Here is a 26,913-nt window from a genome sequence, read left to right as displayed (position 1 = left end):
ATAAATTGATATTTTGGCAAGATGAGTAGCAGTTAGATACTCCTCTTTTCCTAAGCCCTAGATGTTTTTGTTTTTACAAAATAGATGCAGCTACATTTTTCCACAATTATGCATTGTATCAAATTTTGTGATTTTTTTATGCCAAAAAACTTGTAAAACAAATGCTATTTATTTTCTACTGAGTTTACAGGATCAACACAGGGAATATGAAATTTGTGCTTTTGTAGCTTCCCCTTGTGGCTATCAGGAACATTATGTTTTGTGGATAAAAATTGTTTTTGGGAACCTTAATTCATCTATAAAGAGTGTCTTTTTTATTCCTTGTCACAAACATAAAGGGTCTTCTACTTCAATTTGACACACAGTTACTAAGAAAACTTCAACAAGTGCTTTGTTAGATGTGATTGTCCAATACTTGTCTTACCAGTAGTGTTTCATCACTTAGAAGCTGTTAATATATCTTTCTGCCTTAGCTCTAGCAGCCGCTATAGAGGATTTGTTGCTGGCACTGTTCCCCATGAGGCATAAGAACGGTATTTGATGTTGTCTTAGGTTCTTTCCATGTTCCTAAAATAAGACCGTTGCATTTTGTTCCAGCTTGTTTTATCCTAGAATCAGAGAACAGGTTCTGTTGCGTGCTCCTAATCCTCAACCTCCTAAGCGTACTGTACTTTGTCCCAGTTTCCCAGCTGGAGGTGGTTTTGAATTGGCAGAAGTGGCTATACGAGTGTTGCTGAAGTATAATTGTAAAGCACTTGTCAATTGGAAAGTGCCATATAACATTGTACTGTAATTACAAAGATGTCACAGTGGAATATTGACTATGTATCAAAAGACATTTCATGTCAGCTGTTATTCATCTCCACATGTTTCTTCTTTATCCTTCTTCTGTCATAGGAGGCTCATGCAAAACAGCATTTTTGTTTTTGGATTGATAGGCGTGAAGAGTTTGGAAATGAAGTAATATAATGTGGCTGTTAACTTCAGTGTATCCCTTCATTTTCAGCTTTGCGAATGTCACTTCATTACTGTTTGTGCAATAATACAACTTGTAGAATTGCATCGAAAAAATGGAGCACCATAATTGGGTACTGGTTCGTGACATCATCTCATTCTGACAACTAAAGGGAATAGTGCCCTTTTGGTCCCATTGTTTTACCATCCCTTCATTGACTATACAGCCAAGATGAGAATGGGGCCCCTTTCTATTTCAATGTAAGAGAGTAAGAGAAAAGACATCCTTCTTGAGAAAATTCTGTGTTTATGGAAACTTTATTCCATACATGCTAAACCCAGTGAATACTGATCCTCAAACATCTGACGCATTTCAGAACTAAACTTTCATATTCGTGAAACTCCCTTATGATGAATAAGGAAGTTTACTTCTGAAACTCGTAGGGTATGTAAGGATCTCGTTCAGTGATTTTAGCACTTATGGAATAACGATACAATAAATATGCAGTTTTCTCAAGAAGGACAAAGTGCCAGCTTTTCTCTTTCTTAATTATATTGACTCAATCTGCTCAAGTTGCCAAGCACGCTAGATGAAGCCATTACAAGTGTGGTGAGCTGTTGTTTTTTTATGTTGGACCCCTTCTATTTCACATCCCTAACTATCTGGATTTAGGATGACTTTTCTGATATCTGAAATAATACTTCACAAACTTATTTGGTAATTATTGGACTGGATTCTGGTCCCCATAGCTACTGGATGAGCATACAGTACAGACCAAAAGTTGGGACACACCTTCTCATTTAAAGATTTTTCAGTATTTTCATGACTATGAAAATTGTACATTCACACTGAAGGCATCAAAACTATGAATTAACACATGTGAAATTATATACTTAACAAAAAAGTGTGAAACAACTGAAATTATGTCTTATATTCTAGGTTTTTCAAAGTAGCCACTTTTTGCTTTGATGACTGCTTTGCACACTCTTGGCATTCTCTTGATGAGCTTCAAGAGGTAGTCACCGGAAATGGTTTTCAATTCACAGGTGTGCCCTGTCAGGTTTAATAAGTGGGATTTCTTGTCTTATAAATGGGTTTGGGACCATCAGTTGTGTTGTGCAGAAGTCTGGTGGATACACAGCTGATAGTCCGACTGAATATACTGTTGGAATTTGTATTATGGCAAGAAAAAAGCAGCTAAGTAAAGAAAAACGAGTGGCCATCATTACTTTAAGAAAGGAAGGTCAGTCAGTCCGGAAAATTAGGAAAACTTTGAAAGTGTCCCCAACTGCATTGGCAAAAAGCATCAAACGCTACAAAAAAACTGGCTCACATGAGGACTGCCCCAGGAAAGGAAGACCAAGAGTCACCTCTGCTTCTGAGGATAAGTTTATCCGAGTCACCAGCCTCAGAAATCTCAGGTTAACAGCAGCTCAGATTAGAGACCAGGTCAATGCCACACAGAGTTCTAGCAGCAGACACATCTCTACAACAACTGTTAAGAGGAGACTTTGTGCAGCAGGCCTTCATGGTAAAATAGCTGCTAGGAAACCACTGCTAAGGACAGGCAACAAGCAGAAGAGACTTGTTTGGACTAAAGAACTCAAGGAATGGACATTAGACCAGTGGAAATCTGTGCTTTGGTGTGATTAGTCCAAATTTGAGATCTTTGGTTCCAACCACCGTGTCTTTGTTCGACGCAGAAAAGGTGAACGGATGAACTCTACATGCCTTGTTCCCACCGTGAAGCATTGAGGAGGAGGTGTGATGGTGTGGGGGTGCTTTGCTGGTGACACTGTTGGGGATTTATTCAAAATTGAAGGTATACTGAACCAGCATGGCTACCACAGCATCTTGCAGCGGCATGCTATTCCATCCGTTTAGTTGGACCATAATTTATTTTTCAACAGGACAATGACCCCAAACACACCTCCAGGATGTGTAAGGGCTATTTGACCAAGAAGGAGAGTGATGGGGTGCTACGCCAGATGACTTGGCCTCCACAGTCACCAGACCTGAACCCAATCGAGATGGTTTGGGGTGAGCTGGACCGCGGAGTGAAGGCAAAAGGACCAACAAGTGCTAAGCATCTCTTGGAACTCCTTCAAGATTGTTGGAAGACCATTCCCAGTGACTACCTCTTGAAGCTCATCAAGGCAATGCCAAGAGTGTGCAAAGCAGTCATCAAAGCAAAAGGTGGCTACTTTGAAGAACCTAGAATATAAGACATAATTTCAGTTGTTTCACATTTTTTTGTTAAGTATATAATTCCACATGTGTTAATTCATAGTTTTGATGCCTTCAGTGTGAATGTACAATTTTCATAGTCATGAAAATACAATAGTCATTCTTTAAATAAGAAGGTGTGTCCAAACTTTTGGTCTGTACTGTATATGCCCTTGGATCCCTTGTATGAGGACTAATTGCAGTTCAACTTTTCATCCTATTAGAAATTGAAATTTGGTAACCTTAACTTTGGGATCCCCTCTGCATTAGTTTCTTACAAGCCACAAAGGTTGACTAGATAGTACTGAAAACCCCCATAAACATTTTTTTAAAAGTCTGCCAAGTGCGACGATTTCTCCCGATGATGTTGGGAAGGTAAGGATTGTGCATTTGAAAATAGAATGCCAGACCATTTTTATTTTAAAATGAGAAACTACTACCATTAGCTATCCTTATTGAAAACTCATTAATGCTAAGCCGAGCAGAACGTTCATGTGTTGTTGAGTTTTTGGGAGACAAAGCTGTTGATTATTGATGGGAGAATCAATTCGTAGGACTCAAGTCCAGGTCAGTAATCTATGACAGCTGAATGGGAACTCAGCAAATCTCCTTACCTCCCGACATTCCCAGCTCTTCTGTCGTTGGCTGATCCAACATTATCATTGCAACATGATGCATACACTACGTTGCACCAGTTCTTCCTAATTAGAAGAGCCAGGAATGCTGGGAGGTAAGGAGCTTCACAGAGCTCGTATCCAGCAGTCACAGATTACTAACCTGGCTGATGGATGGGAGAATTTGGCCAACAGCTACAGTTGTGTTCAAAAGTTTATATACCCTGGCAAAATTTTTGCTTTCTTGTCCTTTTTTCAGAGAATATGAATGATAACACCGAAACTTTTTCTCCACTCATGGTTAGTGGTTGGGTGAAGCCATTTATTGTCAAACTACTGTGTTTTCTCTTTTAAAATCATAATGAAAAAAATAAACATCCAAATGACCATGATCAAAAGTTCACATACCCTGGTGATTTTGGCCTGATAACATGCACAGAAGTTGACACAAATGGGTTTGAATGGCTACTAAAGGTAGCATCCTCACCTGTGACCGGTTTGCTTGTAATCAGTGTGTGTGCATAAAAGCAGAGCGAGTTTCTGGGATCCAGACTCTTGCATCTTTCATCCAGCCATTGATGGGTCTGGTTTGTGAGTCATGGGGAAAGCAAAAGAACTGTCAACCGATCTACGGGAAAAGGTAGTTTAACTGTATAAAACAGGAAAGGGATACAAACAGATGCAGAAATTAGTGCTTAAGATGACCGATTGGGGTTTGATAACTTGTAGGTAAAACTACCAGCATATGTTACAGATGAGCTTTGTCTTGCTCTTTCCTGTGAGTAATATTAATAACCAGTTCATATCCAATTGTGTTTTACCATCAGGACTCATTCTGTAAGTTTTCCATTTTCAAGTAATGTCTGTGGATGCAACTGATACTAAAAATGAATGACGCCAACAAGAACATGTCAGTGCTTCTATTCTCCTATATTAATTTCATATTATTGTTTAGGGTCTGATATTTTCATGAATGTTTATAATTTGAGTAATATAATTTTCCCTTTTTTGTAATTACAATTTCAGAAAATGTATGAATGTATTGGGTTTATATCTGCAGATTTTATGATATGCAACATATATGCATAGATAGTAATTCTACCTTATTTTTTAATAAAGCTGCAGTGGAAGGTCCAGGTAAGATGGATCAGTATATTGTACTTTATTGCATATTTTATGTCTATTGTTATGACGGTGCCCACTTTAATGATGATTGGTGGCACAATATGATTTTCAGACTTCTGTTATGTGAGATATGCTGATGGAGGAAACAGATGAGTTCAAAAGGATCGGAGCTCTTCTACATTCTTGCATTAGTATTCTGTATGTAATGCATCCTTCACGGTTTGTGGATGTGGTAGATATGCTCCTTGTGCAACATGCACTAATCCAACCTAATGATGACGGGTCAAGCCGGGTGTGTGTTAAAGGATTTGCTAAAGTGTAAAATGAATTATATCTACTATGTGACATTTTGCATAGCCATCATTCTTGCCATAGTTATTCTCTACTTTAGTGTATGCTACTATTACTCCTTATTGTAATATTGAATTACCTCCTTCAATTTATTTTTTAGGGAGGCAGGATGGTGCCAATATATAGTACTTGCTCCAAATTCTTCTACTTCCAGGATCACCATTTTCAATTATTTGACACAGCCCAAAAAATAAAATAAATAATTTAAATAAACAAAACTATAACATGAATACACTTATCATTTGTTTATAAATAAAACATGCTCTAATATGCACACTTTTGCCACAAATTCCTTCAATGCATCTTCATGAGAATAGAAAACACATTTTTTGCCCAGTATTGCTTTTGCACCTTTTTTGCCTAGTGTTTTGGGGGTTTTGCATCTTTTTGAGAGGCTCAAAATGCTTTTATTTTGTTTGTTTTTTTAGTTTATCTTATGTTTTTGCCTGTTTTTCCTTTTATGTTCACCATTGTAAGCGTGGTTTTTGTTTTCCCTATGTATGCGGTGGACATATAAATTGTGACTTCCTAAAGAGTCACAAACATGTTTGCACAGATGTACTCCATTTCTGCTCCACAAGTGATTTATTTGTGCGGCAAACTTTTTTTGCTTATACTGTAGAGTTGCCTGCAACATTTTAAAAGCGCATGCAACATTTTGCAAAAAAAAAAAAAAAAGTGCAAAAGAAGCTAAAGGTAAAAATAAAATTGTTTTTCTTATCCCTGAAGCCACAACTTTTCCATGAACTTTTATGGAAAGTTACGGTAATGAGTTATACTTTTCCAGTTGCATTGAAATTGCATTGTGACTTTAGTCTTTGGACCTTGGGCATCAATGGAAGACTTCACTAAGCTACCTGGACTGGATAAAATCTTTTCTGATTATTATATGGTGAAGAGTTTTAGGCTATGAGTGGTTTTCATATGCTGACTTACACTATGGCAACATGCAAAGAGCATTATATAAAGTTGGCAGCGCTGTAGAGCAACGTGCCTCTGAATGCCGAAGGGGAGAATCGGTTGGTTTATTTAGTTAATTAAAGCTACATGAAGCACAAAATGAATGGATGCTTCAAGTACACTACAACATAGACTCTGTTTTAATTACCATCAGCCTGTTGCTAAAAAGCAATAAGTCTTGAAGAGTTAAAGAAACCTAAGGTTTATGACCTACCCTGTTGGGATGATGTGTGGCATTAATTAAAAGAATTCTTGGCTGTTAAGATGAAATGGAATGATACTGGTGAGCCTATATATCTTTGTCAATATGTCCTTTCCCTAAATCCCTAGATAACAAAAATGTCCTGTCGAATAAGCGATTTGTATCTACAGTAGAAGTGTAAAAAGACATTGCAGAGCCAACTTTACACATAATGGACCATCATAAGGTCTATTATTTCTACAGTTTAGTTTACAGTCCTGTTACTTCTCTTACGTTTTCTTCTACTCCTCTACTTCATTAATGCTTTTTTTATTAAGTCAAGTTTTATTAAGAGAACAATAGCACTGTAATAATGAGGCAATATTGTCAAATATCATAGAATAAAGCAAATAATTCCTTATTTTAAGTGTTTTCTACAGAACAAAAGAACAAGAGGTATGGAAAAAACAGGAATCACCCGATAATAATAATAAATGTATTTTTATTGAATATACAAGAATCTACAAAACAGAATAAAATCAAATTAAAATCATTTTCCCCTGAGGAAGCCCTATCTGTGTGGCGATACACGTGGGGTCTGGCCCCTTTGTACCATACATGGTGGTTAAGGAACTTAGTAGTCCATTATTGCAAAACACTATCAAGATCTGTGCATGTCAAAGGGGATTGGAAAGGGTCCAGACCCCATGTGTATCACCACACAGTTATGGCTTCCTCAGGGGAAAATGGTTTTTAATTGATTTTATTCTGCTTTGTGGCTTGTTGTATGTCCATTAAAATACATTTATTGTTATTCTCAAGTGATCCCTGAGAGGGTAATGCTCATGATGGTGGGTGTCATAATGGGGCAATGAGGTGCAAGGGCAGAAAACTACTGGTAGGGTTACATTACCAGACGTCTGCTCATAACCAGCACCAATCATTGATCTAACAAGTTTAGGGCCCCATTTACATGGGCTAATGCAAGCTGAATGAAGACCCAATGATAGTTATTACAATTTGGATATTGTCAGCAGCAGATTTGATGTTTGCAGAGATAGATGTGCTGCCATGATAATTTCAGGACCGTCTATACAGTCCAGTCAGCTGACGGCCAAGCGATTTTCTCATTTGGTGGCTGATTGTGGCATGTTTGCAAGGTCCAGTGATTGGGAATGAGCAATTTTATGAGCACTTCTTCTGCCATGTGAAAGTACTTTTAAATCTTTGCACCAGGTGAATAAAATCCTAGATGTGCCATAATCCTGCATTGGTATAGATTGGAAGACATATTTTTGTGCATACCTCTGCATACAGCCATGATAGTTTATGACTAACCTAGTCTCCATCCTAATTACCGTATTGATTTCATCATCATAAAATGTGCGGTCGACGTGTTTTCTACTGGTATATTTCCACACACATGATGCAGTCTCCATTATACAGATGCTTTTGTGAATGCAAACCCAGGGCACAATGAGTGTAAATTGCTGCTTTCCCATTGATGATAGCTTTCACTAGTAACTATTCTCTCCGCTCTGTCTACTGCCACTTGTGCTTCAGTGACAATCACTCTGCTTGAAAAAGACCTACAGTCATGGCCAAAAGTATTGACACCCCTGCAATTCTGTCAGATTATACTCAATCATACTTAAATGATTGCAAACACAAATTCTTTGGTATTATTATCTTCATTTAATTTGTCTTAAATGAAAAAACACAAAAGAGAATGAAGCAAAAAGCAAAACATTGATCATTTCACACAAAAATGGGCCAGAGAAAAGTATTGGCACCCTCAGCCTAATACTTGGTTGCACAACCTTTAGCCAAAATAAGGGTACCGTCTCACAGTGGCACTTTTGTCGCTACGACAGCACGATCCGTGACGTTCCAGCGATATCCATACGATATCGCTGTGTCTGACACGCAGCAGCGATCAGGGACCCCGCTGAGAATCGTACGTCGTAGCAGATCGTTTGGAACTTTATTTCGTCGCTGGATCTCCCGCTGTCATCGCTGGATCGGTGTGTGTTACACCGATCCAGCGATGCATTCGCTTGTAACCAGGGTAAACATCGGGTTACTAAGCGCAGGGCCACGCTTAGTAACCCGATGTTTACCCTGGTTACCATCGCAAATGTTAAAAAAAAAAACAGTACATACTCACATTCCGGTGTCCGTCAGGTCCCTCGCCGTCTGCTTCCCGCACTGACTGACTGCCGGCCGGAAAGTAAAAGCAGAGCACAGCGGTGACGTCACCGCTGTGCTATGCTTTCACTTTACGGCCGGCACTCAGTCAGAGCGGGAAGCAGACGGCGAGGGACCTGACGGACACCGGAATGTGAGTATGTACTGTTTGGTTTTTTTTTACATTTACGATGGTAACCAGGGTAAACATTGGGTTACTAAGCGCGGCCCTGCGCTTAGTAACCCGATGTTTACCCTGGTTACCCGGGGACTTCGGCATCGTTGGTCGCTGGAGAGCTGTCTGTGTGACAGCTCTCCAGCGACCACACAACGACTTACCAACGATCACAGCCAGGTCGTATCGCTGGTCATGATCGTTGGTAAATCGTTTTGTGTAACGGTACCCTTACTGCGACCAACCGCTTCCGGTAACCATCAATGAGTTTCTTACAATGCTCTGCTCGAATTTTAGACCATTCTTCTTTGGCAAACTGCTCCAGGTCCCTGATATTTGAAGGGTGCCTTCTCCAAACTGCCATTTTTAGATCTCTCCACAGGTGTTCTATGGGATTCAGGTCTGGACTCATTGCTGGCCACCTTAGAAGTCTCCAGTGCTTTCTCTCAAACCATTTTCAAATGTCTAGTGCTTTTTGAAGTGTGTTTTAGGTCATTGTCCTGCTGGAAGACCCATGACCTCTGAGGGAGACCCAGCTTTCTCACACTGGGCCTTACATTATGCTGCAAAATTTGTTGGTAGTCTTCAGACTTCATAATGCCATGCACACGGTCAAGCAGTCCAGTGCCAGAGGCAGCAAAGCAACCCCAAAACATCAGGGAACCTCCGCCATGTTTGACTGTAGGGACCGTGTTCTTTTCTTTGAATGCCTCTTTTTTTCTCCTGTAAACTCTATGTTGATGCCTTTGCCCAAAAAGCTCTACTTTTGTCTCATCTAACCAGAGAACATTCTTCCAAAACGTTTTAGGCTTTTTCAGGTAAGTTTTGGCAAACTCTAGCCTGGCTTTTTTATGTCTCGGGGTAAGAAGTGGGGTCTTCCTGGGTCTCCTACCATACAGTCCCTTTTCATTCAGACGCCAACAGATAGTACGGGTTGACACTGTTGTACCCTCGGACTGCAGGGCAGCTTGAACTTGTTTGGATGTTAGTCGTGGTTCTTTATCCAACATCCGCACAATCTTGCGTTGAAATCTCTTGTCAATTTTTCTTTTCCGTCCACATCTAGGGAGATTAGCTACAGTGCCATGGGCTTTAAACTTCTTGATGACACTGTGCACGGTAGAAACAGGAACATTCAGGTCTTTGGAGATGGACTTGTAGCCTTGAGATTGCTCATGCTTCCTCACAATTTGATTTCTCAAGTCCTCAGACAGTTCTTTGGTCTTCTTTCTTTTCTCCATGCTCAATGTGGTACACACAAGGACACAGGACAGAGGTTGAGTCAACTTTAATCCATGTCAGCTGGCTGCAAGTGTGATTTAGTTATTGCCAACACCTGTTAGGTGCCACAGGTAAGTTACAGGTGCTGTTAATTACACAAATTAGAGAAGCATCACATGATTTTTCAAAAGGTGCCAATACTTTTGTCCACCCCCTTTTTTATGTTTGGTGTGGAATTATATCTAATTTGGCTTTAGGACAATTCTTTTTGTGTTTCTTCATTTAAGACAAATTAAATGAAGATAATAATACCAAAGAATTTGTGTTTGCAGTCATTTTCAGGAAGAAACTGAGTATTATCTGACAGAATTGCAGGGGTGTCAATACTTTTGGCCATGACTGTATGTCTGCACACATTCTGATACCTTCCTCTAGAACAGCAAAGTCTTCTGATATTGTGACTGATTAAGATATTCAACAATGGTTTCAGCCCTCAATTTTGTTAATTGTAGTTGATGTCATTGAGGCAATGCATTAAAATTTGTTAAAAGATGGCAAAAGTATTAAAAGTAATAAAGCAAAATTAACATAGTCTTAAAACCCCCATAAGTATTTTAGAAGTGTTACCTGAACTCAACAATTTTGCCATCAACTCTTCCCTAATTGATGGTGTCAAGGGAAGATGGATCAGGCATGTTACATTTCGAAGCTTGATCCTTTTATTCTCCCACATTATCAGTGCCTGGCAATGACCTATTCCCCTCTTCCCATTGAAAATTCATGCCCACATGGCTGACCAAACATGCATGTTTATAAACATGGAGAGTGGATGAGATGGATGTCAGCCAAACAAGTATTTGACCCATAGCTATCTAAGATGTCGGCATCTTAACCAATAGTAACCGTCATTGCCAGTCCGAAGATGTATGCTGTCCATGTGCAATCATCAATGAAGATTGCATCAGACATGATTCTCTAAGCAACTCTATGTTACAGTATCTAGAAGGCTGTATAGGAAATAACATGTGTTGGTAGTGTTGGTAAATAGATGTGCAAACCAGTTACTTCCTATGCAGACTACAAATGGCTGATTGCAACTACTCTTGGGTGGTTATTCTTGGCGTGGGCTGCAACTTTGTGTTTGGCAGCTTCAAATTTGCAATGATGAGGGTTAGAAACATATGAGACCTGAGATCAAACATCAAGGACAACATATGCAAGAAGTTGGTATGTTCTCATTGTGATTGCATGGGTTTCCTCCTGGTTCTCCGATTTCCTCCCACACTCCAAAGATCTACTGATAGGGAGATTAGATTGTGAGACCCAATGGGGACAGTGATGATGATGTTTGTACAGCGGTGTGGAATTATTGGCACTATATAAGCAAGTAGAGGAAATAAATATTGTCTTTACAATGTGGTAACAAAGGGCCCACATCAAAAGTGGTCTTATTGGCCAGTCGCACTCAGTAACACATATTCTTTATATCACAGAAAGTGGTTTTTGGAAAGTGGCTGAGATGACCCATAGACTGGGAAGATCAGCACAGTATGGCACTGCTGATGTCTTAAAGTTAGTGATTGTAGAGTAAGGGTATGTGCCCACTGAATCTTTTTGGTGAGTTTTTAAAGCAGAAATTGAGCATAAACTCAAGTTTGGCCACAAAACGTCTTATTTAGGCGAATTCCACCCAAAATCTGCCTAAAAAAAGCACCCCATAAATTTAACATGGTTCCCTGCAATGTCAAAACGACAGTGCTTTGCACATCTTTAGTTTTATGCCTGTTAACCATTTCAGAGTTTTGCAAATCATAGAGTGGTTAAAAGAAAAACTAAGGCCCCGATTCTTCAATACCGGTAGTGTTCACACTGTTCTTAATAAAGAGGCATGCTAGAGTGAGACTCCTGATTCATTAGGAGGTGCACGTCTGTCGAGCGCCTGACTAGAGTAAGATTTCTGGCATAAGGAATGCCATAGCTCGTCGTGAATAATGCACGCTGTGGTGTTGCAATCCTGTCCTGACCTAGTTCTGTTCATTCTGATAGAGCTTGGAGAAACGGTCATGAAAATACCAAAAGTTACAAAATGTTTTCTCAAAAATTGTGCGAGTTTTCAAAATAATTTACACCAGAATTCTGATTAAATTGCTTTGATGAATGGGCCTGAATGTTCACATACTCTTATGGTGCATTTAGATGGGAAGATCTCCACATGTTAATGAGTAATGGTCAACTTTATGCAAGAAGTTCATCACTCATTTACTTACCTGTTTACACAGGCTACCGAAAACAGAACAGTTGTAAATATGTAGATACAATCATTCTGTCCCGATATACATCATGTTGTCGGAAGCACATTCCCCCTTTACACGATGTGATGCTCTGTCAATAATTTATGATGGCAACAACAACAAAAAAAGCAGTTATCTGATCACTCGAAGAACAAGCATTTTGATCGTTTCTTGGGTGATTGTCGGAATGCCTACACGGGCATATCGTTAGGAATGAGCACTCTTGTCTAAATTCAACTTACACTTTCACTGAGTTCTTTGCCAAGTCATATAATGTTGCGGCCACAGCTTCCACCCTTGGATATGTTTTTTTTTTTAAAAGCTCTTTAAAAGGCCTTTTTCTCATATTCACTACATTCAGATGTGCAATTGTTATCACAAAATGTTCTGTTTTGTGATCTTCCTCACACGTTTATATTCTTACTATCCTCATTACCTTAAACCTTTCCTTATTTCTCCCTTCAGTCTTGTGCTGCACAAGAATGGATGCAGTCTTCCTAGGCAAGGGATCATAAACGCTGTTATCTCAGCGCTTGTAATGTGCCCTGTCACTCGCCCTCCCCTCTTCTAACCTTCTTATCCTGTGCAGGCAGAGGCAAGCAGTTAGAAATTGATTGTATTTTAGCACCTAGCGTGGAGCATTGATCCATTCACAGCTTTAATCCGTCCTGTTCATGGCCTTGGGCCCCGTTGAGTTTTTCCTGCTTGCCCTAAAAGAACTAAACCAGAGACATATGGGGTCACAGAGACAAAGATTCATGTTACACTGTGACTGCTCAAGAGGAGAGACAGAACACACGGATCACGTGGGATAAAGAAGTTTAGGTTAAGGATGAAAGTTTAATTCTTCACGAAATTGGTTCAGAATGGAAACTCTCTGAGGTTCTGCTGTCAGATTATGGTGTTTAAATTATTAAGCAGCACAACTGTGTTTTTTTTCTAGCTTCGTGTTTTCAAAAATGTCTTCACCTGACTTTTCCTTGAAGAAATAAAAAGCTGTGACTAATCTGATTTTATACAGTTTGATGAACTTATAATGCAGCCCTTGAAAGTCAAGATATATTGTCTATATGTCTCTACATCTGGTATGTACTGGTAGCCATTATATGGCCATTGTATGGTGTCTTTGGCTTCTTTGAAGCATATATTTGAAAATGAATCACTTGGCCATAAAATTTTATGTCCCATAAGGTTACAGCCATACCTGAAATGAGCATTATTGTGTTTTAATAGGCTTTTCACACAAAGTACCTAATTCCTAAATGCAGGTACAGACATCCCTACATAGACCATATCCTAGTTATTTACATGCATGTAAGCAAAGTGGCCCAAAATTAAGAATCCAATTAAATACCTGCTTCTTGTGTTCCCTACGCAGACATTTATGGCATATCCAGTGCATGGCTACTTTACTGATTCCATAACTTCCATAGAAGTGAATATAGAGGGCTACACACATGATCGGCCACCTCTTTATTGTTTTCTGCCAGGGTCCTCTCTTGCCTTGACAGAAGCGTTAGTATAGGATTCCTGATCCTTTATGTGGCTGTGGGACCGCTATCTTTTTTTTGTCTCGACATGGCATTAGATGAAGATATGTCACACATTTTTGTATTAGGAATACCCCTTTAAATTCATCAATTTTCCTTACATCCAACAAGTATAGACCAATTTACCTTTATGACTATTTTTCAGAATCCCTAAAAGTTATTGCTTCCCAGGGAATGTAGAGTGGGACCCAACACCAGTTCTATCGAGATCAAATCCCACCAAGGACAACATCTACAAGGAGTTTGCATGTTCTCCCCATGTTTGCCTGATAGGGAATCTAGATTGTGATCCCAATGGGAACAGTAATTATAATGTTTGTAAGGCGCCGAGAAATATAATGGTGCTATATAAGTTATAGGTTTCTTATGCTAAGACTTACTAGGATTGGACCTTTAAGTTAGGACATATGTGCTCTTCAACTGTTGCAAAACTTTAACTCTAAGGGTACCGTCACACAGTGCAATTTTGATCGCTACGATGGTACGATTCGTGACGTTCTAGCGATATCGTTACGATATCGCAGTGTCTGACACGCAGCAGCGATCAGGGACCCTGCTGAGAATCGTACGTCGTAGCAGATCGTTTGGAACTTTCTTTCGTCGCTTGATCACCCGCTGACATCGCTGGATCGTTGTGTGTGACAGCGATCCAGCGATGCGTTCGCTGGTAACCAGGGTAAACATCGGGTAACTAAGCGCAGGGCCGCGCTTAGTAACCCGATGTTTACCGTGGTTACCAGCGTAAAAGTAAAAAAAAACAAACCGTAAATGCTCACCATCTGATGTCCGTCCGGTCCCTTGCCGTCCGCTTCCCGCTCTGACTGTCTGCCGGCCGGAAAGTGAGAGCAGATCACAGCGGTGACGTCACCGCTGCACTCTGCTCTCACTGTACGGCCGGATCTGTCAGAGCAGGAAGCGGACGGCAAGGGACCGGACGGACATCAGATGGTGAGCATGTACGGTTTGTTTTTTTTTACTTTTACGCTGGTAACCACGGTAAACATCGGGTTACTAAGCGCGGCCCTGCGCTTAGTTACCCGATGTTTACCCTGGTTACCCGGGGACTTTGGCATCGCTCCAGCGCCGTGATTGCAACGTGTGACCGCAGTCTACGACGCTGGAGCGATAATCATACGATCGCTGCGACGTCACGGATCGTGCCGTCGTAGAGATCAAAATTGCACTGTGTGACGGTACCCTAAGCATACCCTAATAGCCACAACTCCATAGCTCCTGATTTACAACTTTAATATAATGTATCAATGCTGGTCAAAATGCTGTGTCTGGGAAAACAATGATCAGAATTTTTGGAAATGAGAACGTTTAGAAACATATTTAAGGATAGGTCATCAATGTTTAGGTCCTGGAAAACCATTTTAAGGGGCTGTCTAACTTTGGGGGATATATAATGTATAAAAATACAGAATAGTGCAGCAATAGCAAAAATTTAAATAGTGGGTGCAAAGCCCCTCAGGCAATTCCAAACCTTAGTAATATCCAAGCAAAAATAGAGGCGGCACTCCAAGGTAAAAAAATATGAGTGGTTTATTGACACATTGTGATGGCAACGTTTCGTTCCAAGCCTGATAAAGTTCCTCACTTGGAACGAAACGTCGCCATCACAATGGGTCAATAAACCACTCATATTTTTTTACCTTGGAGTGCGGCCTCTATTTTTGCTTGGGGATATATATATTTAGAATATTTTTTTTATCTTAGAGGTACGGTAAGTATTTGGGTAAAAAATCATTTTTGCAATTAAAAAAGTTTCACCTTTTAGGTTTTACAGGCTCTTTGTTTTCCAGCAATTTGTGGTCTGTGGTCATAATTAGCTGAGACGAGCTGAGAAAAAAACAGATAATTGTTACAAACTCCATATCAGACCATCAGAATGAGCTGACTGACTGATTCTCAGCACATTTTGCAGACAGCAGTTGACAGCGCAACACAAAAGTAAAGAAGCGGTGCAAAAATTTTATGAAACCCAATTGCAAAAATGATTTTTAGCCCCAGAATGCAAGTGAGAAAAAAAATTAATTGCCTTCAAAGCTGGACAACCTCTTCTATAGTCCATGCAATGCAGAAAGTCATGCACTGCTTTTAAGAACCGCAGTTTTAACCAATACTGTAGCAGTAATATTTCTTGTCTTTACTATAACATTCATGGGAGCGTTAGCTCAGCACACGGGGGGGTTGTCATTTGTTAACATATCATGTCGGCATTGGCCGATTTGATTGTTATATCTGATGATATTTGGAGCTTTAACTTCGTAATATGTCATATCGTGCTGTTCTTCAATACGGCAGTATTGCAACAGTAGGGCATGACATATGTTTCATTTGTTAATTTACATTTATGCAAATATTTTCTCTCACCATTTATTGCATTTCACAGTCATTTTTTTTTAGGATTAACAGTGTTGTGCACGTGGAGGAAAAGTGGCAGCGCTGTAACCCAGATCCATAATAATGTATGTTTCTGGGAGATATAGAGAAGGAATTCACTCTGTAACAGCCCCAGGGATTAGTAGATTCCCATCGCATACAGTAAGAGATTGGCGCTCCCCATTCACAGCGCTCCTCATTATCTCCCATAACTGGGGACATTTTTGTAAGGCCTTCAGATTTAAGCCTCCGTGCATAGCTGAATGTGTTGAAATGTTAATTTATAAATCACTGGAGGAAAGAGGTTTAAATAACCAATTTCTGTCTTTACGCTTGCCACAGGCATCCACCCATGTGGTAACTCTAGATATTCTCAGTTAATTGATTATATAGAGGGTTCACAAGGCTTTATAGGGGTGACTAGGAAACATTTTTTTTTTTTAGAGTCGCAACATTGGTGCACTAAATCCATATACTAATGCATGTCTAATAGTGATGAGCGTACGTGCCGGGGTAAGGTGTTATCAGAGCATGCTCCGGTGCTAACAGAGTGTCTTCTGTATGCTCGAATAATATGTTCGAGACCCTGCGGTTGCATGTGTTGTGGCTCTTAGCCACGAAACATGCAGCGCGGGGACTTAAACATATTATTCGAGCATGCCGAAGACACTCTGTAAGCACCCAAGCATGCTCAGAAAATAACACCTTATCCGAGCACGCTCACTCATCGGTAGTGCCCAACTGTATTTCACACATCCAAATGAAAGTGGTGGCTTTAAAGGATTATAGGATTTCTGAATGTAAACTAATGGAAAAGAAAGATGGAGAGGTTGCCCTTAGAAGGATGAAAAGACCATTCCCTGAATTTTATCTGAGGTCCTTAGGTAAAAGTTCAAAAGGAAATCCATTGTATGGAGAAGCTGACATTTTCTTGATATGATGTTACTCTTTGCTCTAGGGATGGGTGGCTCAATTCATGGGACTTGTCAGTGGTCTCTGACCGTTGGACGGGATGCTTGCAAATCTCTTACCTTCTGGGATCCCCAGCATGGCTTTTGATGTTTAACGTCCCAGGGAAGCATTGCACTGCCTATAAACCTTCTTACACTGGCTTCTCAGGCGTGTCTCTTTCCTTAGGCAGAAACATTACCCCTTAGACCTCACTTAGAGGCCTCTCATCCAGCTAAATCAGATCTCCTGCTTTGCACTGAGTAGTGGCAAAACCCCCAAACACGATCTCCTGCTTTGCACCGAGGAGTGGCAAAACCCCAAAACACGTGTCTGCAATTGAGATTCTGGTTTGGCTTTTATTCTAAGTCATGTAGCAAGACTCGTTAAAGAGTTAATATTGACTTTTAGGATTTCTGCTTCCAATAGGTGGCGCTAGGTTTCAGGTCCTCTTTTTATTCGAAGAAACTATTTGCAAGAGTACATAAAGGTGTGGCTATTGACTTCTCTGGTTGACACGTGCACCTCTGAAGTCTAAAGTGAAAAAGTAGAGCAGCTATTTTCATGCATTCTCGCGGGGGCAGAAGCAGGTGGACTGTACTGTGTTACAACACCTTGAAAATGCTTGCCGACACCTGCTGTAGCTTTTGCTGTACACAAATATGTTAATGTGATATTTGTTATTTCAAGACCAAATCATTTTTAGCATTTTGTGAATTTATTAGATTTGCATTTGCAGCTTTTTCATAGTTTTAAAAATAGACGGTCCATCCTCACTGTTTACCAGTAATTAACTGCAGGAGACTAAATTAGTACCTATCTATATGTGTGACTAGAAATACAACACATACTTTCAGCCGCTCGGAAGCTACACTATAAATAGACCCTGAGAGATAAATGGATGTGCAATCAATTAGGCTGGAGAGTATCTGCCTGCTCTGTGCTCTGCCATATTCATGGAAGGGATTAAATGTGCAAAATTAGAAGTCAAAACTTTAGGAAACATTTCAGGTTCTTCTTTGCCTGACAGCCGAGCAAATAGAAAATGATTGTGCATCAGGTCTGCGGATCAGACTAGTATCTGATCTACCATGACAATTACCAGTGAACAAATTCAGTACATCTGCAAAATTATGTGTCCTTAGGGGGTTTAGATATGGCTTCATGGAGAGAAATGCAAGTTGTAATGATGCTGTTAGCAAATTAATTATATCTATTTTATATTAGCATAAGTACCTATCAAAAACATTCCTTCCAGAGTGTGGAAATTGAAAAAGACCTTAATGTAGACCTTAAAAGAAGATGTGTCACACAATACAAACTGCATACATTAATAAATCAATCTTTTACACCTGATAGGGCTGGTGTGCTTACTTTCATAACCCATATCAGAATGACAGTATAATCGTGATATTAAGATGAACGTTTTATGAGTCCATGGCCATGTGCTAATGAGTCCAAATATATTCAGTCTCCACTCTCCCAGCCTGGTTGAAAGCTGCAGCTTTTACTGAGCAGTGTGAGACCTCAAGAAGGGAGGAGGGACACCGAAGAGCTCATTAATGGAAATGAGGGCAAAAGAATAATGGAAAAGGGAAAATATAAGGAATGGACTCTGGGTTTACTCTGAGGTGCTTAAGGAAAAGGCTTAAGGAAATTTGGAAAGGAAATTCATTGCATGTTAACCTTGCATAATAACTTGGCATGGAGAGTCAGCAGGGAGGAAGGACGCATGGTGGAAGATCAAGGTTACATATTTAGAAAGTATCATGCAGCTTTTCTGGTATAGATTATTAAAATAAGCCCACCGGCCTAGTCAGGTCTAAGGGTACCGTCACACAGTGCAATTTTGATCGCTACAACGGCACGATTTGTGACGTTCCAGCGATGCATTTACGATATCGCTGTGTCTGACACGCTACTGCGATCCGGATCCCCGCTGAGAATCGTACGTCGTAGCAGATCGTTTGAAACTTTCTTTCGTCGTCTAGTGTCCCGCTGTGGCGGCATGATTGCATTGTGTGACACAGGTTGTATACGATGTGCGCACAGTAACCAATGGCTTCTACATCGCAAATACGTCATGAAATTATCGCTCCAGCGCCGTGTATTGCAACGTGTGACCGCAGTATACGTGTTGAGAAGAAAATATAATGGGCACACTGTAGAGTTCAATGAAGAAGGTGCTGGCTAGACATCCAACGTCAAATATACAGAAAATAGCCGCACTCAAGTCTTGGAAATGTGAAGATTTTTCTTTTGTTTTTATTCAAGTGTACAGGCACCATCAAGTGATTTTTACATAGATAACAAGTGGTTGCGGACCATAAGGTAGGGTGACGTTTCGACCTGGCACGGTCTTTTTCAAACCCCACTGCAATAATAAATACAACGTATAAGTGTGCTGTACATATTTACATGTGCATAGAAAAACATGCAATTCATAAAGACAAAACAAAACACAAATTTCCTAAATCAAGCTACAAAATGTATAAATAAAAAAACTACATGAAAATTATATACAGGAAATATACATATGTATGCCCACAGTTTGTAACTACGGATACATCTATGTCCAAGGACAATGAATCATGGCATAGATAAAAGAGAGGGTGGAGATAACCTGAAACCAGGTTCTGTATGGAGACTATTAAAAAAGAACATTCCTAAACTGAGAGCTCGTATTGGGCTGGAAATAAGCAAAAAACAAATGAATGCAGGGAACATCAAAAAAGGCAAAAAAAAGGACAAAAGAAACCAAAAACGACACTGTTCAAGACGCCAAAGTGATATACTGACCTTAAGTAAGAGGAATGGTATAGAAGAAAAGGAAATAAGGAGGAGAGTCCCCAAGGACTAGGGAAAAACAGAGAGGATGCGGTTAAATATATGGTACATTGAATAACAAGGAAGCAAAGGGTATACAAGCACAAAGGTGCAGTTTTTACCAGCTCACGGTCGACTCCAGGAATAAGGTGTCCGTCTTATTGGTGGTGCAGTGGCTGTAATGAGCGCTGTCAGCGTTTTTAAGTACACCGCTGTTGCGGTCATATCCGGTGTGCTGACGTGCACCTGTGTGGTGAAAGCGAGGTCTGCTCCGCAGAGCGGCGTGCGTGTCAGACTGGCGCATGCGCAGTAATCGCTAGATTAGGAGAGAGATATTATGGCAGCGCCTATAGTGCAAGAGGGCCTGGAGCATGCGCAGTGTGCTTTGAGGAGACTGAACCAAGTAGCGCTAGTGCAGGGGGAGCAAATGGTGGCGGCTGTCAGGGGGCTGAGAAACCTATTACGCCTGGGGGGCCTCACTTGTCCTGCTCGTGTAAGGGGAGCAAATGGTAGCGGCGATCAGGGGGCTGGGAAACCTAGCGTTAGATGCAGGGTAAACTTTTATGCATGAAGGGCTTCTCCTGTCATATAGGGGCTACAAGTAGCGCCAATAAGGGAGTGTCCTCCTAAGGGAGAGAGAAGGGGGATATAAGTGTAACCTATGGTAGGGAGAATTCACACTTGGGGGTCATGATCATGTTGTTATGAAAGGAATGAGATTAGGGATGCATATTCCGTCAGAGTACAAAACTCCTTAAATGAAAATTAAATGAAAATGAATGAGAAAAAATTAATAAAATTATTTAAAATGAAGGGGAAATGAAAAAAATAATGAATAAAGTGAAAAAAATGGAAAGAAATGAAAAAATGATGAGAAAATGAATAGGAAATAATAAAAATAAAAATAAATATAAAATATAAAATAAGAAAAAATGGAAAATATATGTAAAATAAAATAATGATAATGATAATGAAAATAATAATAAAATTAAAATAAAATAAAAATAAAGAATAAATAAAAAATAAAAAATAAAAATAAAAATAAAAAATAAAAAATAAAAGATAAAAAATGAAAAATGAAAAAAATAAATAAAAATAAATATAAAAATAAAAATAAAAATAAAATAAAAATAAAGATAAAAATAAAAAACTAATAAATTATTAAAAAAAATAAAAATAAAAATAAAATAAAAAATCATAGACCATGGTAAACTTACCAGGAGTAGTGGATTATGGTGAAAAAACATTGGATTTCCCTGTATTTTCCTCCCTACGAGGTCTAGAAAGAAGGGGGGGGGGGGGAAGAAGCAGGAAAATGATTAGAGAGGCAGTCTTGATACAGTGACATATACCGAATGAGACACAAGACAATTAGTATACATTAGACCAGTATTATTCTAAAAGGTGAAGTCCAGTTCCCTATTTAGGCCCTTGGGGGCCAAAGTCTGCAATGTATAGATCCAGAATGATTCTCGTTCCTTGAGAAGTTTTATATGGTCACCGCCCCGTCTTGGGCGTTCCACTCTTTCTATTACCTGGTAACGAAGTTGGGATACGGAATGGTTGGCTGAGACAAAGTGATGGGGGAGCGGCAGCCAGGTTTTCTTGAGTCTAATAGTAGATTTATGGCTGGAGATCCTGTCACGCACATGTTGTATGGTCTCTCCCACGTACATGAGACCACAGGGGCACTTGATCAAGTACACAACAAAGTTAGTTTCACAGGTGTAAAATCCCTTGATGTTGAACCTCTTACCCGTGTGTGGATGTGTAAACTCACTTGATTTAATTAAGTTGGCGCAACAGGCACATCCTAAACAGGGGAATGTGCCTGTCCTTTGGGTTCCAAGGAATTGTTGTTTTGATTGTTTAACGAAGCTTCCGATGTCGGCCTTTACCAGGTTGTCCCTAAAGTTCCTTGGTCTGCGCTTGCACATCAGTGCTGGAGCTTGAAACGCAGCTACCTGTGGATAGGCCTCCTTGAGTAGGGGCCAGTGTTTATTAATGGTCTTATAGATCAAGGGCATAGTGGGATGGTGCGTGTGTATGAACGGAATTCGTTCCTGTTTAGGGGATCGTGGTCTAGAGGGAAGATACTCCAGGGCCCTTGTTTTTTCTTTTTGAAGGATCTTATCGGGATAATTTCTGTCTCTAAATTTTTTTACCATGTCATCCAATCGGGACTCCGTTAAACCGGTGTTCGACACGATATTGGTCACCCTGCGAAATTGGGAGTATGGGAGGCTCTCACGTGTAGATTTAGGATGGCAGCTTGAGAATAAGAGCAGGTTATTGGAGTCGGTAGGCTTTGTATAAATATCAGTATCCAGACCACCTTGTTCATTTTTTATGACCAGGGTGTCCAGGAATGGGATCTTGTTGGTGTCCCAGTTGGGTGTAAATTGTAACTCCGGTCTGATCCCGTTGACCTGCGATACGAAAAGAGAGAAGGTGTCTGCTGGTCCGTCCCATAGACAAAAAACATCATCTATGTAACGGAGCCAGCATTTAGAGTGTAACTTAAAGAGGGCATTGTTGTATATATATTCGTTCTCGAAGGTGTCCATGTAAATGTTGGCATACGCTGGTGCCACGTTGGACCCCATGGCCGTACCGCAGGTTTGTAGGAAAAACTGGTCACCGAACAGAAAAAAATTCTCTCTGAGGACAGTGGAGAGGAGATCTAATATAAGCTGTTGTGCTTGTGGGCCTAAGTCAGAGGTCTGCAGAAGGTTGGCTACTGCCTCCAAGCCCAAGTCATGTTTAATCGCCGTATAAAGGCTTTTGACATCCAGAGTTGCCAGGAGGCACTGTGGTGATAGGGTGGAGATCTGTTTGGTTATGCCGATGAAATGACCCGTGTCGAGGACAAATGATTTGGTCTTTTTGACAAATGGAGTAAGACATTTTTCCAGAAAAATGGACAAGGGAGAGAGGATGGAATTTGTTGATGCCACAATGGGGCGGCCCGGGGGATTCGATAAGGATTTATGGACCTTTGGAAGCACATAAAAAACCGGTATCGTTGGGCATGGATTTGTTAGAAACGTGGCCGTTTTCTGATCTATACAGTTGTTAGAGAGGTATTTTTCAAGAATTCCATTAATTTTAGATTTGATATTGGGGGTGGGGTCATGTGATAACTTCTGATAGGTGGATGTATCGGCTAGTTGGTTATTTATTTCTTTAATGTAATCGTGACGATTCATAATTACTATGGCCCCACCCTTGTCTGCTGGTTTTATAACTATAGACCTGTTGGTACGTAAGGATTCAATAGCCTGTTTCTCCATGGGTGTAGTATTATGTTTAGTGGGAAAGCCTCCTTTTTGCTGTTTCGAGAGTAAGTCATGAGTGTCCCTTTGAATTAAGTCAATCACTGCCTCTGTTGCATGGTATGTGCAAGGTGGACGAAACGAGCTCTTGTTATAGAGCCCCAGAGAGGAGATCGATAGATCTGGGCTACGACTATTGTCAGTGGAGGAGGGTCTACTAAAGGGGTTATTTTGTAAACCAAAATGTGTTTTCAACCTGATGCTGCGGTAAAAGTATTGTAAGGGTATGTGCACACGTTGCAGATTTCTTGCAGAAAATTCCTGAAGAAAACCGGAAATTTTCTGCAAGAAATCCGCATTTTTTTTTTTGCGTTTTTTTTCCGTTTTTTTCGCGTTTTTTTAGCATTCTGCAAGCGTAATTAGCTTGCAGAATGCTAAAGTTTTCCCTGCGATCTGTAGCATCGCTTGGAAAACTGACTGACAGGTTGGTCACACTTGTCAAACATAGCGTTTGACAAGTGTGACCAACTTTTTACTATAGATGCTGCCTATGCAGCCTCTATAGTAAAAGATAGAATGTTTAAAAATAATAAAAAAAATAAAAAAATGCTTATACTCACCCAGACATCTCACCGGCGTCCGTTCCGTATAGCTGGTCTGTGCGCACAGGACCTCCCGTGACGTCACGGTCACGTGAGCGGTCACATGACCGCTCACGACCAATCACAGGACAGTGACGTCATTCGGCGAGGTCCTTCAGCGCACACCAGGTACAGAAACCGAACGGCAGCGTGCGAGGAGGCGGCAAGACATCGAGGGTGAGTATAGGACTGTTTATTATTTTATTTCTTATTTTTTGACCACTTATATGGTGCCCAGTGCGTGGAGGAGAGTCTCCTCTCCTCCACCCTGGGTACCAACCGCATATAATCTGCTTACTTCCCGCATGGTGTGCACAGCCCCGTGCGGGAAGTAAGCAGATCAATGGACCCCTAGGTGTGCGGAATCCCTGCAATTCCGCATTTTTAATGAACATGTTGCTTTTTTTTCCGCTATGCGATTTTTTCGCGGAAAAAATCGCAACATTTGCACCAAAAATGCGGAATACCCTGTAAATAATAGGAGGCTTATGTAAGCGTTTTTTTTCGCGTTTTTATCACGTTTTTATAGCGAAAAAACGCGAAAAAAACGCTAACAATCCTGAACGTGTGCACATGGCCTTAGTCTTGCTCCAGCTTAAAACTGTCCCATGGGGGGGTTGGGCAGAATGAGAGACCCTTTTGTAAGACTGCCAGTTCAACGGGATTTAGGGTATAGGAGAATATATTTATTACAGACTTTGTGTTCCTACCTGTGATCTCGTCATTATGCGGTCGGTTGGATTTATGTTTGGACCTCCTAATCGGTCTCCTCCACGTTGTCTCGGATTGCCTCTTCCAGATGGTCTGTTTCCTAAAAAACGACCCTGATGTGAAGACCCACTGCTGTCGGAGCTGAAGGAGCCGGGTCGCCTTGAGGAATGATATCCTCGACCTTGACCAAAATTCGTGGATTCGGTCCATTTATAGACTCGTTCCAATCTGTAGTCTTCTGAGTCCCTATAGAATTTGTTCCTCTTCTTTTCCTGAAGTAGTTTCCGATTGTCCTCTATGATTTTATCTGTCTTAGTCTTCAGGTTCTGCCACTCCGTGTTAGAGATGGTAGAGCAAAGTTGTTCTTCTATTGATTTAACCTTGGTTTCTGTCTCAAGTATCGCCGTCTGGAGGGTTTCAATAGTGAGGAGGATAAGGTCCAATGAGCACTTATTTAGAATCTGTTTGTACCTTTCGCAGTAGTCGGGTTTATCCGCGAATAATGTAGGACGTAGATTACAACGAAGGCCCCTCGGGATGCGGCTCAGCTTGTGGTACTCTGCCAAGGTGATGGAATGTAGATCATACGACATCAGTCTTCGGCGTTCTTTTTCATAATCCTTACTTCTGATATCTTGTGCAGGTATCCGTAGAAATTCGCTAGAGTTTGTGACTTTGGATAGAATATTAGATGCTGTTACTTCATCGAAGGCAAAAGTGTTGGTAGACATCAGGAAACAGGTGCAACCATCAACATAGAGTACCGTGTCGAGAAGAAAATATAATGGGCACACTGTAGAGTTCAATGAAGAAGGTGCTGGCTAGACATCCAACGTCAAATATACAGAAAATAGCCGCACTCAAGTCTTGGAAATGTGAAGATTTTTCTTTTGTTTTTATTCAAGTGTACAGGCACCATCAAGTGATTTTTACATAGATAACAAGTGGTTGCGGACCATAAGGTAGGGTATATTTTCCATTTTTTCTTATTTTATATTTTATATTTATTTTTATTATTTCCTATTCATTTTCTCATCATTTTTTCATTTCTTTCCATTTTTTTCACTTTATTCATTATTTTTTTCATTTCCCCTTCATTTTAAATAATTTTATTAATTTTTTCTCATTCATTTTCATTTAATTTTCATTTAAGGAGTTTTGTACTCTGACGGAATATGCATCCCTAATCTCATTCCTTTCATAACACCATGATCATGACCCCCAAGTGTGAATTCTCCCTACCATAGGTTACACTTATATCCCCCTTCTCTCTCCCTTAGGAGGACACTCCCTTATTGGCGCTACTTGTAGCCCCTATATGACAGGAGAAGCCCTTCATGCATAAAAGTTTACCCTGCATCTAACGCTAGGTTTCCCAGCCCCCTGATCGCCGCTACCATTTGCTCCCCTTACACGAGCAGGACAAGTGAGGCCCCCCAGGCGTAATAGGTTTCTCAGCCCCCTGACAGCCGCCACCATTTGCTCCCCCTGCACTAGCGCTACTTGGTTCAGTCTCCTCAAAGCACACTGCGCATGCTCCAGGCCCTCTTGCACTATAGGCGCTGCCATAATATCTCTCTCCTAATCTAGCGATTACTGCGCATGCGCCAGTCTGACACGCACGCCGCTCTGCGGAGCAGACCTCGCTTTCACCACACAGGTGCACGTCAGCACACCGGATATGACCGCAACAGCGGTGTACTTAAAAACGCTGACAGCGCTCATTACAGCCACTGCACCACCAATAAGACGGACACCTTATTCCTGGAGTCGACCGTGAGCTGGTAAAAACTGCACCTTTGTGCTTGTATACCCTTTGCTTCCTTGTTATTCAATGTACCATATATTTAACCGCATCCTCTCTGTTTTTCCCTAGTCCTTGGGGACTCTCCTCCTTATTTCCTTTTCTTCTATACCATTCCTCTTACTTAAGGTCAGTATATCACTTTGGCGTCTTGAACAGTGTCGTTTTTGGTTTCTTTTGTCCTTTTTTTTGCCTTTTTTGATGTTCCCTGCATTCATTTGTTTTTTGCTTATTTCCAGCCCAATACGAGCTCTCAGTTTAGGAATGTTCTTTTTGAATAGTCTCCATACAGAACCTGGTTTCAGGTTATCTCCACCCTCTCTTTTATCTATGCCATGATTCATTGTCCTTGGACATAGATGTATCTGTAGTTACAAACTGTGGGCATACATATGTATATTTCCTGTATATAATTTTCATGTAGTTTTTTTATTTATACATTTTGTAGCTTGATTTAGGAAATTTGTGTTTTGTTTTGTCTTTATGA

The 26,913-nt window shown here is 40.5% G+C and overlaps 2 protein-coding genes across 17 annotated transcripts in view; one reads left to right on the top strand and one right to left on the bottom strand.

The window, feature by feature from the left end:
• Positions 1–26,913, top strand: part of AGRN (agrin) — a 487,688-nt gene that overhangs the window by 197,762 nt on the left and 263,013 nt on the right. For 9 of the 16 annotated variants that reach the window (XR_013213195.1, XR_013213196.1, XM_077250010.1 and 6 more), the window contains one exon: positions 4,915–4,932. The exons of the other annotated variants lie outside the window; for them this stretch is intronic. Coding sequence is in view for 7 of the 9 variants with exons in the window: in XM_077250010.1 (XP_077106125.1) it covers positions 4,915–4,932 (18 nt within the window). In the remaining 2 variants the exon portion in view is untranslated. The remainder of the gene's footprint in view (positions 1–4,914; positions 4,933–26,913) is intronic. 16 annotated transcript variants of the gene reach the window in all.
• On the bottom strand, positions 21,238–25,547 carry LOC143764448 (uncharacterized). Its single transcript, XM_077250022.1, has 2 exons — positions 24,622–25,547; positions 21,238–21,274 (listed from the first exon to the last, which is right to left on the bottom strand). Exons 1-2 carry the CDS (start codon positions 25,351–25,353, stop codon positions 21,266–21,268), a joined length of 741 nt encoding a protein of 246 aa, XP_077106137.1. The 5' UTR covers positions 25,354–25,547; the 3' UTR covers positions 21,238–21,265.

This window comes from Ranitomeya variabilis, chromosome 4 (genome assembly GCF_051348905.1).
Source record: "Ranitomeya variabilis isolate aRanVar5 chromosome 4, aRanVar5.hap1, whole genome shotgun sequence".
Taxonomy (NCBI): Eukaryota; Metazoa; Chordata; class Amphibia; order Anura; family Dendrobatidae; genus Ranitomeya; species Ranitomeya variabilis.
The sequence above is the reverse complement of the archived record's forward strand: the minus strand, read 5'-3'. Positions and strand labels throughout refer to the sequence as shown.